The 18,483-nt window shown below is 31.0% G+C and overlaps 1 protein-coding gene and 1 long non-coding RNA gene across 2 annotated transcripts; both read right to left on the reverse strand.

Moving 5' to 3' along the window:
* LOC105774287 (vacuolar protein 8) lies at positions 1-2,259 on the reverse strand. Its single transcript, XM_012596732.2, has one exon. It carries the CDS (start codon positions 1,832-1,834, stop codon positions 119-121), a length of 1,716 nt encoding a protein of 571 aa, XP_012452186.1. The 5' UTR covers positions 1,835-2,259; the 3' UTR covers positions 1-118.
* A 14,860-nt stretch (positions 2,260-17,119) lies between these two features.
* LOC105774884 (uncharacterized) lies at positions 17,120-18,074 on the reverse strand. The gene is made up of 2 exons (XR_001127586.2): positions 17,869-18,074; positions 17,120-17,410 (listed from the first exon to the last, which is right to left on the reverse strand). It is a non-coding gene; the product is annotated as an uncharacterized LOC105774884 (long non-coding RNA).
* Positions 18,075-18,483: the final 409 nt, after the last annotated feature.

An 18,483-nucleotide genomic window follows, 5' to 3' on the forward strand; every position in this document is an offset into this window, starting at 1 on the left:
TTTTATCATATGGAATCCCCATATTTACTAAAATAACTGCAATATACAGAGTGTGAGAAAACAAGTATCTTATAGTTAATGTACAGTGAAAACAAAAACAAAGAAACAAAAATTACATTTAAGAATGCCAGAAACGGCTCAGAAAACTACGAAATCTATTGGTAGATAACTTTCTGACAAGTCTTTTGGCGTCAGAGACTTGTGCTTCTGCAAGTTTCTCTATGTATTTTAGGTAGCCAGAACTGGCTATTTTTCTTCTTCCACTGTTGCAACTTGTCAATGACACTAATATAGAGAGCAAGAGCTGTTTATTACCTGAAATTCCTTCCTCTTGATCAAGCAATCTAAGAAGGAAGTGTATGTTTCTATCATCTGAAACAAATCTATTTCGATTTTTAGGGACTGAGACCAAACTGGAGAGTGCTTCAATTGCCATTTCACGCACTTCATATGACTTAGCATCCAACAATTTGACAAGCTCTGCCATGAAACCAGCATCTCCCATCGTCTTTCTGGCCTCATCTGATGTCCCACAAAGCTTAAACGTCAACTTAAGTGCCAGTTCTTGAAGGGAAACTTCGCCATTGCGTAGGAAGAAGAGTAAATGATCCGTGAATCCGTAATTCATCAAGGTGTTTATGCAGTTTTGTGAAGGGAAACATAGATTCTCTATTGCTCTCAATGCTACTTCTCTTGTTTTCGAAGAGGTTGCCGATTTCGGATCCGAAACTCGTAGTAATGCACGAACTGATTCCTCCCCAGAAGCTACGTTTTGAAGCAACTCCATTGAATTAATCAGCACGATTTCTTCTTTTGATCTTGTTAGCTTGATGAATGTTTCAATGGCACCTTCTTCGACCATAAACCTTTTAATCTCTTCAACACCAACAAGGTTTCTCAACACCCCACAAGCAAGACCAATTAGTTCCCCTCCAAAATCACCGCTTGAACATATTTTCAACAGTGCCGTCACCCCACCATCAGCTGAAACTGACCATGCATTGTCTGAATTTACAGTCAATGTCTGAAGACACCTAACAGCTCCTTCTTTGACCAAATTACTGCCGGTTTCCAAAACCCGATTTAAAGGGCCAATAATCCCAGCTTCAACTAAAACCCCTTTATACAAATCAAACCCAGAGATTAAAGATACAATCTTTGAAGCTTCTTCTTGAATTTCCATCTCTGGTGAATCAAGAAAATCGACCAACACTTTCACAATGTCACTAACTTCAAGTGCTACAAGTTTCATGTACCTTTCATCTTCAGCCATAACTTGATATAAATTCACCAAGGATTGCCTTTTCATTTCTATATCACCAATCTTCAACCTTGTCAACAAATCTCTTACATAGAACCTCATGTCATCTTTACAAGCACCAAAACCAGGCCTGGAAACAACAATGGCGAAACCATGGCTCAGAACCCCAGCAGTGTAAATCCCTGAAAGATTCTTTACATGGAGATCAAATTTTGCAACCATCACATCGAGGTCACTTTGCATCAGGAGCTTTCCACTGTAAGAAAGATCCACACATCTTCTCCCGAGATCATAACACTCGTTTACAGTTGCCAAAATGGAAGGAACCACGTCAGAGAAGGCCGCTGTGTTTTCACTTGAATCACAGTTTCCAACAGCCATCAACCCAGAACTCATCTCTTCTAGCTTCTTTCGAATGAGTTGCCATTTAACATTAAAAACCTTGATAGAATGTGAAAGAGAAATCAAAGAAGATATAACCTGAACAGCCTGCTTGATACTAGATTTCATTGCAGTGAAAGATTCTGTTGAATTCTGGTGCTGCTTTTGCATTGGTTTCTCTTCTTCTCCCATTTTTTTTTTTTGGACCTTTTTCTTCAAATTCAATGCTTGCTTTGAAGGAAGGAATCTAACACTATCAAAGAAGAGAGAGAAAGAGGGCCACTGACTGCATATATCTAATCTAAAGTTATCTTTTCATGTTGCAGCTGCAACTGAAATGGGGGTCTTTAATTTTACATTTAGAATAGAGGGCTGACCGTTTAGGTGGTGTAACAGTGACAAGTCAATAGGATGAAGATAAGGGAATAAATTTCTGCCATAATAACAAGGGTTAAAACTTAAAAGGGTAGCTGAAGCTCACAGCGTGAAAAGAACTGAGGAGGGAGATGGTTAAAAGGGAAAAAGAAAAGTAGTGTATCTGATTCTGATCAGTGATAAAGGAGTTGAAGGGTTTCATCTCTTTATTGATGATTGTATTTGTAGAACACTGTACATGCATGAAGGGGGTTTTACAGTGGGTTGCTGTGGGGGCACCTATCTACAATAAGGTTTCTTTAAAATCTCATCAGATCTCATGAACTTTCTGTTTACTTTTCCACCGTTTCAGTTTAATTGTATTGTAATCTGTACAAGGTAAGAAAATGAATTTATGGTAAAAATTTGAATTTTGATATAACCTAAATCAGCCTTAATTGGATTGTAATTCGTAAACCTTAATTCTTAATTACTCAAATGTAAATCAATCAACCAACGAATCTTGTTGGCTCATCTTTCCCACGTTAAATGTTAGTTTCTTTCTTCCATTATTTTTGGAGCAAGTGCCCATATTTTTCTATAACTGCATTTAAGGGGTAAATAAATAAATAGAGAAATGCCTCACTTTATGAGAAATAATTTGATTTTTTATATTTTCTTTTCAAAATCGGCCAAATAAAAAGTGCAGCATAAAATGAAATTTAAATCTATATCATTTACGTATATTTCAATTTAGATAAGATGAAATGTAAAATGAAAAAAAAAAACATCTACTATTACATAAAAAAAGCCCCCTTATTTTAGAACTTTTTTAAAAGATTTAATTAAGCTGTTTTGAATTTTTCTTCACTTAATTGACTTTTAAACTAATAAAATTGATCAAATAAGCTCTGTTGACACCATTTTTTTGATGAAAACGGGGTCGACTTGGGTTTTGAAAAACGAATACGGGAGTCGCCACTAATCTTTTTTTTGTGAGGTGTGATCGGGCCACCTCGTAAAAGGGGTTGTTTTTAATAAACAATTTAATTTTATTAAAACAACGGTTTTAGTCTACGAAATTCAGAAAAATGGGTTCGGGAGTCGGTTACGTACGAGGAAGGATTAGCACCCTCGTAATGCCCAAAATTGATACCTAGTTGATTACTTAATGTCTTAATGTCGAAAATTGAGAACTTTGGAGAATTTAAAAAAAATACGATCATTGTATTAAAACATTGAAAATTTTCAGGAAAATGGCATGTTTCACGTTATTCGAGAAAGAGAATCGTATCCAGTAAGTTAGGGCACAATGTCTCGAATTCCCAATACGCGAATGAAAATGCTTGTTCAAAAGATATTTAACTATCTTGGATAAAAAAAAAGGGTCACGACCAGTAAGTTAGGACACGATCCTTTTTTAATTCCCGATATCATTTAAAACTTGAGTTTGAAAAGATTCATGTAATAAAGTTTAAAAGAATATTCAATTGTTTAAATCAAATGAAGAAATCGCAACCCAATACGTTAGGGCACAATTTCTCAAAATATTAAACATTGAATATTGCATTTATTTCAAAAAATCCTCGTCTCGAGAAAACAACGTGTCGCATCCAATGCGTTAGGACACAACGTATTAAATTTTCGATAACGAGCTTTTTATCATTTTTAAAAGAGTAATCTCGATTATTTAGATTCAACGAAAAAATCGGAACCCAATACGTTAGGGCTCGATTCTCTCGAAGATCTAAAATACCGAATATTACTTATATTTTTAAAATTTCTTTTTTGAAATCTAAATAAAAAAAATGGGTGTAATGGAATGATGATGATAATGTAAGTAAAATAACACGAAGCGAAATAAAAGATAAGTAAATAAGAAGTCACATATATATAAATAAAATCAATCACATATGTACAATAATAAACAAATATAAAGCATAACAAATAATAATAACGGACATGTAAATAAATAAATAAATGAAGAAAATAAATAAAAGATATACACATATGAATTATAAAATATAAAAATATAAGTATTTACATATATATATAAATAGGTTATAAAATACAAAATATATATAAGTATGTACATTATAAAAACGTGTGTATGTACATAAATTTATAATAATATGAAAAAATACATGTATATATATGTATTTAAAATTATTATATAAAAAATATGTAAGTATGTATATATGCGTATATATATAGAATATATAAAATTATAAAACATAAAATATATATATATATAAGTATGTATATATATAAATAAACAAATTATGAAAACATGAAAAATATAAAGAATATACGCATGCACATGTACATATATAGCAAAATTGGAAATAGCAAATGTATATATATATATATGAGGAAATAATAATAATAATATAATATTAATGGTGTAATATATTATTAAACATTAAATATGTATATGTGCATGTATATATATATATATAGTAAGATTTGAAGTAAAAAAGGACGATATCACACTTAAATGACAAAATAACCACAAATAAATAAAAGGATTAAAATGCAATATAAACTAAATTGACAGGATAAATTAAGAAAAGATAAAACCAAACATAGGGACTAATTTTAAAGGCGGGGAAAAAAAAAGAGGACTAATTGGGAAAATATACCGCACCGACCAAACGGCACCGTTCAAGTGAGGCACGTACATGGTCTAGGGATCCAATCGAAACAGATACGAAAATTCGTGGCCAAAATCGAAAAAAAACAGAGAAACCACATTGAATACGTCGCAAAGGAGGAGAGGCTTATTGCGTAAATATCCCCTCACGCCTAAACACACGGATCTCCATGCGGTCGGGTCGGGTCAAAAGTGGGTGATGTTATTTAAACCAAAATTTTCTGAAAAGAAACCCTCATTTCAGCCACCCTTTTTTTAAAAAAATTTCAAAAACCTACACTCTCTCTCAAACGTCCGGCCACCGCCGCTCCGTCGCCGTGACCTAAGGCCGGCGTTGCGCAGAACAGGTTTTTTAGCCTTCGTTAAAAGTCATCCTTGAGAGCTATGCTCTCTCGACTCGCTAGACCAAAGAAAAGAAGGCTTCTATCTCCTTTAGACCCGAATCGGACACGGAGAAGAAGCCCTCCACCGGCGAGGTCGCGGTCGGCTCGGTAAGTCCCTCTTTGTTTCTTTTTAGATTTTAGAGAAATGGAATTGAAATAAAATAAAAAAAGGAAAATAAAACCTCTGAAAAAGAAAAGAAAACAGGGAAATAAAAGGTAAAATCACCTTGAAACTTTGCTTTTTTTTATTTCTATCTATTGAATCTGTTTTTTTTTTTGCCTTACAAAAATTGCTCCCCCTGCCCTTTACATTGTTTTTTCAAGGCTTATAAAGCCGAAAATCAACCCATTCTCTGCCCCCTTTTGTTGCTTTTATTTCCCTTTTTTATGTTGCTTGCAGGTACTTGACGAAGGCAGAGGTGTGGCTTGCTGCTTTGGTGTAAGGTCGATTGGCGGTGGGAGACCTCAAGGCGTGGTGCTGTTGAAGGCGCACATGAGGAGGCAATACTTAGGGTTTCAATTTCTGCTGAAACCAGTTAAGGTTTCGGGCCGTTTGGGCCATTAATTTGTTTGGGCTTGTGGGTTCATTGGGCTGAAAATTGGGGTTTGTCTATTATTGTAATTGGGCTGAAAATTGGGCTGTACAAGCTCTTTAACTGGTGTTTATCGGGTATTTGACTAAAATAATACAAAAAAATAAAAAAAATACTAAAATAATATACAAAAAAGTTTATTTACAAAAATGGTACAAAAAAACAAAACAAAACAGCTGAATGGAGGACCTGCCACAGGCGGCACCAATGGTGCCTGTGGCAAAGGCTAAGACTGACAAGATATTCAGACCATTTGTTCAGTATTTTTTCAGATTTTATTACTTTTAAAAATATACTATTTTCTAATTTATTATTTTACATTATTTTAGTACATTATGTTTGAAATGTATTCATTTAGTGTGTTTTTTATTGAAAGTAAGAAAATCAGGAAAAAATACGAACAAAGGGTCAAATAAGGATTTTTTAAAATTTATTTAAAAACACACTAAATGAATACATTTCAAACATAATGTACTAAAATAATGTAAAATAATAAAATTAGAAAATAGTTTTTTTAAAGTAATAAAATCCGGAAAAAATCTGAACAAAGGATCAAATAATGGTTTTTTAAATTTATTTAAAAACACAGTAAGTTAATACATTTCAAACATGATTTACTAAAATAATGTAAAATAATAAAATACAAAATAATATCTTTTATTGAAAGTAATAAAATTAGGAAAAAATACGAACAAATGGCGAAATAAGAGTTTTTTTTAAAATTTAAATAAAAGCACACTAAATGAATACATTTCAAACATAATGTACTAAAATAATGTAAAATAATAAAATTAGAAAATAGTATATTTTTAAAAGTAATAAAATCCGAGGAAAAATACGAACAAAGAAATTTGAAATAAGGATTTTTAATTTATTTAAAAACACGCTAAATTAATACATTTCAAACATAATGTACTAAAATAATGTAAAATAATAAATTAGAAAATAGTATATTTTTTAAAAGTAATAAAATCCGGGAAAAAATACGAACAAATGGTTGAAATACGAACATGTTGGTGCCGCCTCTACCACAGGCACCATTGGTGCCGCCTATTAGACCTGTCCATGGGCCGGGCCGGGTTCGGGTCGGGCCCGGAAAAAAATTTCGTCCCGACTCTTAGGCCCGGGCCCGGCCCGGCCCGAAATATGGGCCTAAAATTTTGCCCAGGCCCGGCCCGGGAAAAAAATAATAAGCCCGAGCCCAGCCCGGTTTTTAATAAACACAAAAAATATTTTAAAATAAAAAATAAAAATTTTTAAAAGTATTTTAAAATTAAAAATAAAAATAAAAATATATATTTATTATATTGGCCGGGCCCGGCTAAAAAGTTGAGCCCGAGCCCGGCCTATTTTTAAACGGCCTCGTTTTTTGCCCAAGCCCATATTTCGGGCCTATATTTTTACCCGAACCTCCCATATTTAGGCGGGCGTGTCAGGCCGGGCCGCCCGGCCCATGGACAGGTCTACCGCCTATGGCAGGCCCTCCATTTAGCTGTTTTGTTTTTCTTTTTTTTTTTGTACCATTTTGGGAAATAAACTTTTTTGTATATTATTTTGGTATTTTTTTTTATTTTTTTGTATTATTTTAGTAAAATATCCGGTGTTTATCGTTAATATTTAACTGCAACGCTAATGTGGCTGTTGATAGATGCCATGCCAATGTCGATTGATGACGTGACAGTGCCACATTAACACCGATTGTTAACATGGTAGTGTCATGTCAGCAAACTATATAAAATATAAGAAAATATTTAAATTTATATTTTTAAAATAAGTGCACAATGAATCTAGATAAATAGGTGCTGGCAAGTGATTGTTCGTGTTCATTTGAACGTGGACACCCATGTATCTAGATTCATTCTAGAATTATTAAAAAATAAAAATTATTAAAAATCATTAAATTTTACTAAAATTTATAAAATTTATTAGAAATTATTCAAAAATCATAAAATTTATAAAAAATATTAAAACCATAAAATTGAGAAAAAAGATATGTTTTAAAATGATAAGAAATTAATTAAAAATCATAAAAATTATAATTATTTAAATTATTTTTATAAAATTATATTCCTCATTTGATTAAATTATTTGATTAATATAACTTGTGCAAATTGAAAATGAGAGGAAAAATATGATAAAAATCTGTTAATCTTGATTTTATGATATAAGTTGTTGATAGTTTTATTTAAAATATAAAAATAATAAAATAGATTTTAAAATTTTATAAAATTTTATGATTTTTAATTAATTTTAATATTTTTTATAAAATTTATTTTATTTAGTTTTAATGATTTTTATTTTTATAATTCCATAATGTATTAACAAATGGGTATCCAAATTCAAATGAACTTGGACAATTGTTTGTTAGATATGTACTTAATTTAAAAATAACTTACATTTTTTATTTTTGAAAATTTTTATTTTTTGCTGATGTGGCTCTACCATATTAGCAATGGATGCTAACATGGCATTTATTAACGACCATGTTAGCATTGTTGTTAAAGTTAGTCAAAAATACTTATTTAACCAATTTTATTAGTTTAGAGGCGTGCAAAAAATTTGAAAAAGTTTAATTAATTTTTTTGGCTTAAGGTGTAAAAAGTCTTCAAACTTTAAGAAAAAAAAACAATTAAGCACTTCCTTTTTCTTTGCACTTAATTGAGCATTTGAACTTTTAAAATGCATTAAAAGGGCCCTCAAACTTTTTCAAAAAAAGCAATTAAGCCCCTAATTTTTTTCACTCAATTGGGCACTTGAACTTTCAAAATGCATCAAAAAGACCCTCAAAATTTTTCAAAAAAACAATTAAGCCCCTGTTCTTATTAAAAATTTGAAAATTATTATAAAAATATTATAAAAATCATAAAAAAATTAACGACCCTAGTTTTTTTCAATTAAAGTCATCGCATATCGCAACACAATGTGACATGTGGCGAAAAATGATAAAAATAAAAATTATAGAAAAATTATAAAATGCTTCTTTTGGTACGGTATTTTTATATATTTTTTACTTAAATTTATATTTATTTACATTTTGTATAACTTTCCTATGACTTTATAAAATTTATAATTTTTATATTTCTATATATTTCATAATCTTTTACGATTTTTATAAAATTTTACAATTTTTCTAATTTTAATAAATTTTTAATATTTGAATTTTATTAATATTTAATAATATTTATTGCTTTTATTTATTTTAATTTATTTTCTAATTTTAATAAAAGCAAGGGCTTAATTGTTTTTTTTGAAAAAGTTTGAGGTCTTTTTGAAGCATTTTGAAAGTTTAAGTAGCCAATTGAGTTAATTATTTTTAAAGGTTTGAGGACTTTTCTAATATATTTTGAAAGTTTAAATATCCATATGAGTAAAAAAAACAAGAGTTGCATTTTTTTAAAAAATTGAAGGGTTTTTACATGTTTAAGCCAATTCTTTTTAACTTTATAATATCATTAAGCCAAAAAAAAAAAAATAGTGCTGCACATAATCATCCTACCTAGGCTAGCTAGCTTAGGTATTGGCTAGAACAATGGTTTTAAAGTCCAAATTGAGTTTTACAAAAAAAGAAATTTTAAACCATTCGATTCAATTCAATTTATATTTCTAAATATTATAAAAATAATTTTATTTTATTATCTTTCCGGAGTTAGTTGTATTAAACACTCTTACACTATATATTCATTTTAAATTATTCTAATTACATTTCTAAACTATTGAGATTATATTAATTATATTCTTTTACTATTAAAATTATTAAATCGGACATAATTTAAAATAGAAAAATGAATATTGTAATTATTTTTAAAAATATTAATTTAGAAGTTTTCAAAATTTTTACAGAAATTGTATTAAATTTATACAATAGCATCTTATTTTTACATAAGATTTGATGTATTATTTGAGGGTAAAGAAGACTAAAAGGATTGATGAGCATAGTTGGGGGAAGTATGTTGAAATTAACTCATTTTTGTTTTGGGAAGATCGTAGCTAACAGTCAACAAAACTGAATTAATTTTATTTGGTAATTAAAAGTTGAATTGAAGTTTTTTAAGTTTCCGAATCTTACTTTGTTTATTTTCTTTAGCAAGTAAATGAATATACCAATTAGTGTATAAAATAAGGACTAGAAAGAACAGAATAAAGCCGCTTTTCTCTTTCTTTCCCTTTTTTTTTTTTATAAAATTGACCCTAAAAATTTAACTAGTTACGAAAGTAACCCCTTTTTTTTTTGATTAAACACAAATATAAACTAAAAGCTGTAGTAAAATTTGGTTGAGCCAAAGTGTTTGGCGCCACCAACATCCTACGTTAGCAAACAAAATAAAAAATTTATTTTTTTGGTGGAGCCATTAAAAATGGTGTCACCTGTATAAAACCTAAAGAAATATTGCTATTTCTGAAAAATTAGGGGTTTAGAAAGATAATTCTTTTTTGGTGGAGCCAAATAATTGGCGTCATATTTTTTTATATATATAATTTTAAAACTATAAATATTTTTTTTCTTATTGGTGAAGCCATTCTAAATGGTACCGCCACTTTATTACCCAATTTTTTTAAAATTGTGGTTATTTTAATTTAAAATTTTTTTAAAATAATATTTTATTTGGTGGAGTCATTCTCTTTGGCGTGACCAAATTGATATATATAACCCCCAATGGTAGATCAATCTGAGTTGAAGGAATTTTTTTTTTTTTGCTTATATTTTGTTAGAGAATGAATGGGAGAGAGATGAGGAGCTTTTTTTTATGTATTTGTGTTTTTATTTATTTAGTAATTTTTTTAATTTGAAGGTTTTTGTTGTTTAACAATAATCCAGTGGAGCTCTGACACCAGTAAATTTAATGGTTATTTTCAGTTGCCAATAATTTATTCAGTAACGAATTCAAATTGGTTATGTAAGTCTTCCGTGGGCTGTGGTAGGACGATAACAAGTTCAAACTAGTTATGCAACCAACGGGTGGATTATTTGGGATTCCTTGGGTCAATTGGATGTTTGAAGGTTTCAAAGAATCCCAAGTCGAACCGCATAGGTGAAATAATCAATATCAGTAGCATCCAAGCTACAAGATAATAACATCAAGAAAGTCGCTCCTGTTGCGGTTAAACAATTTGTTTTTCATTTTGTAAGACACAATGATGTCAGTCTTGAACGAAAACGTTTAATTATGTTTTGTTTATAAGACACAATGTTGTCGGTCTTGAACAAAATCGTTAAAATTTTTTTTTTAGTATTGAGAAAGTTGCTCGTGTTGTAAAATTATATATTGCAAGTTAAGTGAAACTATTTTAGAATGTTTGAAATGTAAAAATTATATTTATATAATTTTTGAATTATGTAAATTGATAGTTATTTTGTAAAATATAATTTTCATGTAAATCATTTATGTAATGTGAAATCAAGAAAATCAAAGGGACATTTTTAAAGAAAATTAAAAAAAACTTACATTTCATTTATTCTAACTTCACAGTTTTATTGAATCACAATCCTACTCTCTGCTGACCTTGAAATACACAATCAACATCACCTTCTACAATTTCACCATAAAAAATAATGTACACCAAAAACACCGAGTTACTCACCTTCACCAAAATTTTTGAGCTCTCCTACTCAACACAACAATTTCTCCCTGTTTTTCTCTCCCGATTCAATTGTTACAAAAGAACCTTAACAATATCTATATATGTAGGACAACCAAGGGGTGGAGCCATAAAGAATGACTCCACAAAACTAAAATATCATTTTTGAAATTTTTAAATTAAAAAAAACACATTTAAAAAATATATACAGTACATTGGTGGCGACATTCTATATGGCTCCACCAAATAAAATATTATTTTAAAAAATTAAATTAAAAAACCACATTTAAAAAAAATTCTAATAATAAAGTGGTGGCACCATTTAGAATGACTCCACCAATAAAAATAATTTTAAAATTAAAAAAACAACCAGTAAGAAAAAAAATTATTTATAGTTTTAAAAATAAAAAAAAAGGATAGTGGCAGTCATTGGAAATTGGTTTGGTGGCACCAAATTATTTGACTCTACCAAAAAATGATTATTTTTTAAAGTCCTCCAATTTTTTAGAAATAGCAGCATTTTTCTGATATTTATACAGGTGGTGCCATTCTACACGGCTCCACAAAAAAATGAATTTTTTACTTCGTTTGTTGACGTGGTATGTTGGTGGTGTTAAACATTTTGGCTCCATCAAATTTTACTGTAGCTTTTAGGTTATTTTTGTGTTTAATAAAAAAATGGGTCATTTTCATAATTAATTAAATTTTTAAGGTCAATTTTATAAAACAAAAGCCAAATAAAGCTTTTATAGACCACCAATTTATGAGGATTCTTCTTTTCATTTGAGTTTTGTATAGTGTTAGGGACCGGATGTACTTCCCATATACCCTAACTATTGTTTTATATAGTATATGTGAAGGGTTTGAATCTCACCAAAGGCGAGAAGTTTACATCGTTTTTGGTAGGTGGTCGTATGTACACATATGGTCGAGGCATTCCCCTACATGAACTGTACATGGTCTTTCGTAGAGTTGGGGACAAAATCCTCCCTGGGGGACAATGCCTTTCGTTGTTTAGGGATCGAATTGGCGTTCACGAGGATGACACTTTGAAGACTTCTACGGTCGAACCCGGTTCAAAAACTTTCAAAGTTTTTTTTTAAATTAGTATTAATTAGTATTAATTAGTAGGGTAATATACACCCAAGGTCACTAAACTAATAGTAAGTTTATGCTTTGGTTACTCAACTTCAAAAAGTTACAAAATGACCACTGAACTATTCAAAAGTTTTTATTTAAGTCATTGGACTGTTAAAATTATTGTTATATGGCTTTCTCTATTAGCACCGCGTAGACCATTGAAAGCTCTTTTCTTCCTCTTCTACAATTTACTTTTTTTTTCATGAAACAAATTTGAATGTCACGAATCTATAAACCAAAATCCAAATAGTTTTCTTCTTCAATCTCCAACACTAGCTGTCAGATCGACTTGAATCTAAAGTATATTCTTTTACTCGTTGATGGGTACTAATCTATGATACTGATTGTCGGATCGTCGTTTGAAATTTACTAGCAGGACTTTTACAAGAAAAAATTTTAACAGTCCAACTTTAAATAATATTTTAAAGTTGAGTAATCAAAACATAAACTTATTAAAAATTTTAGTGACCTTGGATGTACTCATATTGATAAATACCTTGTGGAAGCTTGTAGAATGTAAATTCACTTGCCCAACACATGAATAAATTTACTTACTATGTTCCATTCATGTAAAAAGGAATTGAAAACGTCCCCACCATCACTTGAAACCATGTGAAGCCCTCAGCCCCCTCGGTGGATACCTTGAGCTACCACAACACCTACTGTTAGGCCCAATTTTTGGCCTGGGTTTAAAATAACCCAAACAGATCACAAAGGGCCCGTATGGCCCAACAAGACTAACCCTAATCCAAAAAAACTAAAACCCTAAGCAGCATGTAGCCTCCCCTTTTCAGCCACCGCAAGGTTCGGGGTGAGCCTCCTCCACGTCTTGCCTCCTCTCACACATGCCGCCTCATGCGCCACACCTGCAACAATAAACAGGAACAAAACAGCCACGCAACAAGAGAAATAGGAGGAAAAATAGGGATTTGATTTCGATTATTTTTCCTCTGATTTTCGGCTATTTAAAAGCAGATGAAAATTTGTAAAAGGGGGGATTTTTTTCGGTGTAAAGAAAGACAGAAATAGAAAGAAAATACAGAGAATACAAAGGATTTTTTTTAAGGTGAATCAGTTTTTTTATTATATATTTTCTATTTTTTATTTTATTTGATAAACAAAAATCAAAAAAAGGGAGAGGAGTAATACCTTCGAAGACTCCCCATCGAAACCACGGTCGCCTCGCTCAAATCGGAGCTTGGCTGAACGCCGGGGATCAGTTCGCCTGAGAACGGCGGCAATGGGGGCTGGGGTTTGAAAACCCAAGCAGAGGGCATCTGTTTTTTATTTATTTATTTTTCTTTCTACTGCCAACATGCTGTTTTTTTAAAAAAAAAATTGTTTTAAGTAATGTTAGCGAAACGGCGCCGTTTTAGGGGAGCAGATCCGTGCGTTGACCCGACCCGTAGGTAGTGTCCGCGCGTCCTGACCTTAAATGGTCCATTTGCGCAATTAGTCCCTCGGTTTTTAAAAGAGTGCTTAAATAAATTTTTTTCCTTTTTAAATTTAACCACACATTTTATTTTTGTTTCAAATCGGTCCTCATTGCTGCGCACCGCTTTGTGGAGGGGATTATTTCCATTTGGGCCCCCTCATATAATGTGTGCGTCGCAAATTGGTCCCCGTTCTATTTTAATTTCATTTATTTGATTATTTTGTTTTTTTGCAATTTGTTTTTTTTTAATTTTAATTTTTAAAATTATTACCATTTTATCTATTATCATTTATTACTATTTTTATATTTATACACGCATTTTTTATATATAGAATATATACATATTTCTTTATATAATATATATATTCTTAAACTTTTATAAATGCATGCATTTTACATACGTTTATATATATATTTTATTATTATTTTATCTTTTTAACTTTTATATATTATATATATATATACTTATACATTTCTTTTATTTTGTAAATAATTACATGTCCACATACTTTTATATTTGTTTTTATATTAGTTTATTCTTATAGTTTTGGCATTCATATATGTACGTATATATATACATATTTTAATACGTGCATAATTCACATCTTTGTATATTTTTTTCTTTTTTGTTTTCATAGTTTTTATAAATAAGTATATATATGTATGTACACTTATATTTTATAATACATATGCATTCTCCTTATTTTTGTACATATACATAATTTTTATGAAATATACATACATATTTTTGGAGATTATCATAAGTTTTTGCCATATATGTTTTTACATATGTATACTTGTATATGTGTGTTAAACATACGCATGCATATTTTCAAATTTACTTGTATATTGTGTTTGTATATATATATTCAGTAAATACATATACATATATATTTATTTCATATTGTATATTAACTTTTCAACATACTCTTTGGGAAATATATTTTGGTTGCGTCAAAGCATTAAAATCATCATATTTTATAAATTTCCAAAATATTTGGCATTCATGATTCTCGAGAAAGATCGTGTCCTAACTTACTAGATTGTGATTATTTTTCGATGAATTTAGAAAGCCAAGTATTTGTTTTGCAATAAATTCACAAATTTCAAATAAAAGCTTATTCTCGGGAGTTCAAAAATGTTGGGTCCTAACTTACTGGTCCTGATATTTTGACTCCTCGATATAAGAATTTTCAAAAGCAAAAGGCAATATTCGGGTATTTTGAAGATTTAAAAACATTGTGCCCTAACTCACTGGGTGTGGTGTTTTATTTCTTTGAAATAAGAATGTCTTATTATTTTGATTCATTCATGGAATAAAAAGTTTTCTTTTAAAATCTTTTCAAATTTTCGACCTCAAGACATTAAATAATCAATTTGGTACTGATTTTGGGCGTTTCGAGGGCGCTAACCCTTCCTCGTGCGTAACTGACTCCCGAACCTGTTTTCTCAAATTTCGCAGACCAAAATCATTTTTAAGGTGAGCCGATCACACCTTAATCAAGGATCGATGGCGACTCCTATTTTCGTTTTTAAAGTCGACAACAAAATTTTTGTTTTTAAAAAAATGGTTTCGACACCTACCTTTTCAACAAGAAGTCGACATGCATGTAACATAATTGGCAACAAAGCAACTTTCATTTTCTAACCTTTTATTTATTTATTTGGTGATGCTTGGATTATGAGAGAAGCTGGAAAAAAAGAAGGGAAAGGATACGTTCTTGTCAAAGAAAAACATGGAAATTGAAATTTAAAAAAAAAACATCTAGGAAATCGACCCGAAAACTTAATGGAGCCTTTGTTTTTAGACAATAAGATGAATGATGTATTTTTTATTCACGATATGATTATGTGTAGGTTATTATTTGTCTGTTCCGATTTGAAAGTATTACAGTCTTGTCTCGTATATGATATATATCTCAAAATATGAATCTACATTTTTTACATTTATATGAGCATATAATAATGGATCCTCAAAGGACTAATTAACATATTATTTTTAGGGTTCATAATGATTAATGAAACTCCCACAGTAATTTTACTACAATTTCTAAAGTGAGGGCTGGCTACGTTTCAGTAATCATAATAAAGAGCAGTGCAGGGTGTGGAGCCAACACTGGCAAAGTAAATTGGTGTTTGGGTTTCTGTTGTAGCTATCTGTGAGGATATGAAGAGGATACCATGAATTGCAAGTTGCAACCAGTCAATGGACATAATAGGACACCCAACATGTGCTTAAGCCCTGAAATCATAGCGATTTAAAGCCCTTTCAGCTATCCCTATTTATTGTTACTTTTTTTGACATTGATTCTCGCATGATAAACATGAGTGCTTAGACTTGAATCTTTCCCTTTTTTTCTTTTGTAATTCCATGGTCAACCCAACTTTCATGGTATCCAAATTGGAAAATTGATACACGTAAGAAACTAAACCTTGGAAACTTTCATCTCTTTTTGAATTTCCAATGTATTCGAGATTGATAATATATTTCTTTTTGAAATTTTTGAATCTTATGATTTGTGTCCGTGTATGAATTGTGTGTGCATTTTTCCCAACCCTTAAAACATTATTTGTAGAACATAGGGCTCTTAAACATTTAATATCTAAATACGAAATATCATTAATACAATGATCAATTGATGTGTCTAATTCATGTACATTTTAATATTTTTCAATCAACACACTAGCATTAATGTATTTGTTAATGTATTAAGACTGAAGTATTTTCTTTAATCAAATTCGAGTTCACAAGTTTACCTAAAATTAATAAGATCAAATGGTAATTGGAGCTAAAGTGACTTTGCCTCTCCAAAATTTTTGAAATATTTTATTAGTCTCCAAATTTTTAAAAAATTAACTAGACCCTCAAAATTTTTAAAATTCTCATTAAACATTTTCAAAATTTTCAATTAACCTCCCTCAATTTTCATTAAACTTTTAAAATTTTTGAAAAATTTTAATTGAACCCCTTCTAACTTAATTGCCAAGATACATCAAATGTCACCATACACTACATGTACCTCCAATGAAAATTCCATTAATATCTACTATCTTTGATAGGTGATTTTATAATAAGATTTTTTTTAAAAAATAATCTGGGACTTTAATTAAAAATTATGGCCTAGTCAACCCGTCTTTACAACCACTTTGAAGAAAATAAAAGTGTAATCACTGAGTTTTGCCCGGGTAGGGTTTCGGGCCGGGCTGGTCTCATATGGGCCCGATGATTGGGCCCATTAGGATTAAATTTTGGGTTTGTTTTAGCTCATTTTTAATTTTTGTTCTAAATATTAATAAAATAGTAATAATAAAATTTTAAAAAAATGCAAAACATAAAAAATATATTTTAACCCCTATACTTTTTGAAATTTATATTTCGACCCTAAACTTTTCTAAAATTACATTTCAACCCCTAAGCTTTCTCAAAATTGCACTTTGACCCTTAAACTTTCTAAAAATTACATTTTGGCCAATTATTTTCCTAAAATTACATTTTTACCCCAAATATTTTGCGTCTTCTAAATTTCGATCCTTCTGGGCATGACAAGACCGCCCCCAATCTGCGTTCTTGCGTGCACCGCCTTCCACTCCTGACACCCCCAATCGGCCATGCTCCCCCTCCTCTGCTGCCACCTGAAAACAAAGAAGAAGAGGACAAAGTGAAAGGTTTTTAAAAGGAAAAATTGAAGAGAAAAAGAGGGATTCGGGAACAAAAAAACAGCAGAGAAAACTAAAAAAAAAATCCAAACAACAGCAGCCCAAAAGCCATCGCCACCGTCGCGCCACTACCCCGCCACCGGAACCACCGCAACACCACCTAGAAGCCAAGGGAATCCGAAACAAAAAAAGAAAAGCAAAACAAAAAATGCAGCAGCAAAAAAAACAAAAGAAAAGTCCAAAAAGAAAATCCGGTCGTTCCTTCATCACCACCGTGCCCACCGACGCGCCTTTGCTTTCCCTCCACCGTCAACACATACACGCAATCAAGCAAAAAAACAAGCAAAACGAAAATAAAAAAGCAAGTAAAAAGAAAAAACAGCAGCCAAATAGAAAAAGAAAGGAGAAAAGAAGAAAAGGAAAAGAGGAGAGACCACCGCGCCACCATCGGCCGTCGCACCAGGCGGAGGAAACGTCGTCAACGGCGCAAAGAGGCTAGGGTTCGGCCTGAAGAAAAATAAAAAAGAGAAAGAAAAAAGAAGAAAGAAAGAAGAAAAATAAAAAGAGAAAGAAAAAGAGCAGACTATTTTCAGCAAACAGCAGGCCACCCATAGCAGACCAGGCCTGTTCCGTCGGCCCAGCAAGCCCACTCCAACAGTCCAGGCCCGCACCCAGCAGCAGACCAGAGACCCAGCAGACCCGACCTTTGACCCGATCCGTGCACCAACAGCAGCAGGCCCCCAGGCCCAGCGCCCAGGCCCGAATCCGGCAGCCCAACGCCCAACAGGCTAAAAAGAAGAAAAAAAAAGAAAAAAAAAGTAAAAGGGCTTTTGGTAATTTTTTTAATCTTTTTAATTTAGTCCATTTATTTAAATATTACTTCATTTCAATTAAATTAACATTTTAAAAATAATTTTTTTAGAAATATTATTACGCTCATTTTATTTGCATGTTTAAAATCAATAAAAAATAAAAATTATTTTAATGCATAAGGCAACGAACCGATTTAATATCAAACCGTTGATTTCATCGCTATGTTGCGTGAATAT

Source organism: Gossypium raimondii, chromosome 6 (assembly GCF_025698545.1).
Source record: "Gossypium raimondii isolate GPD5lz chromosome 6, ASM2569854v1, whole genome shotgun sequence".
Taxonomy (NCBI): Eukaryota; Viridiplantae; Streptophyta; class Magnoliopsida; order Malvales; family Malvaceae; genus Gossypium; species Gossypium raimondii.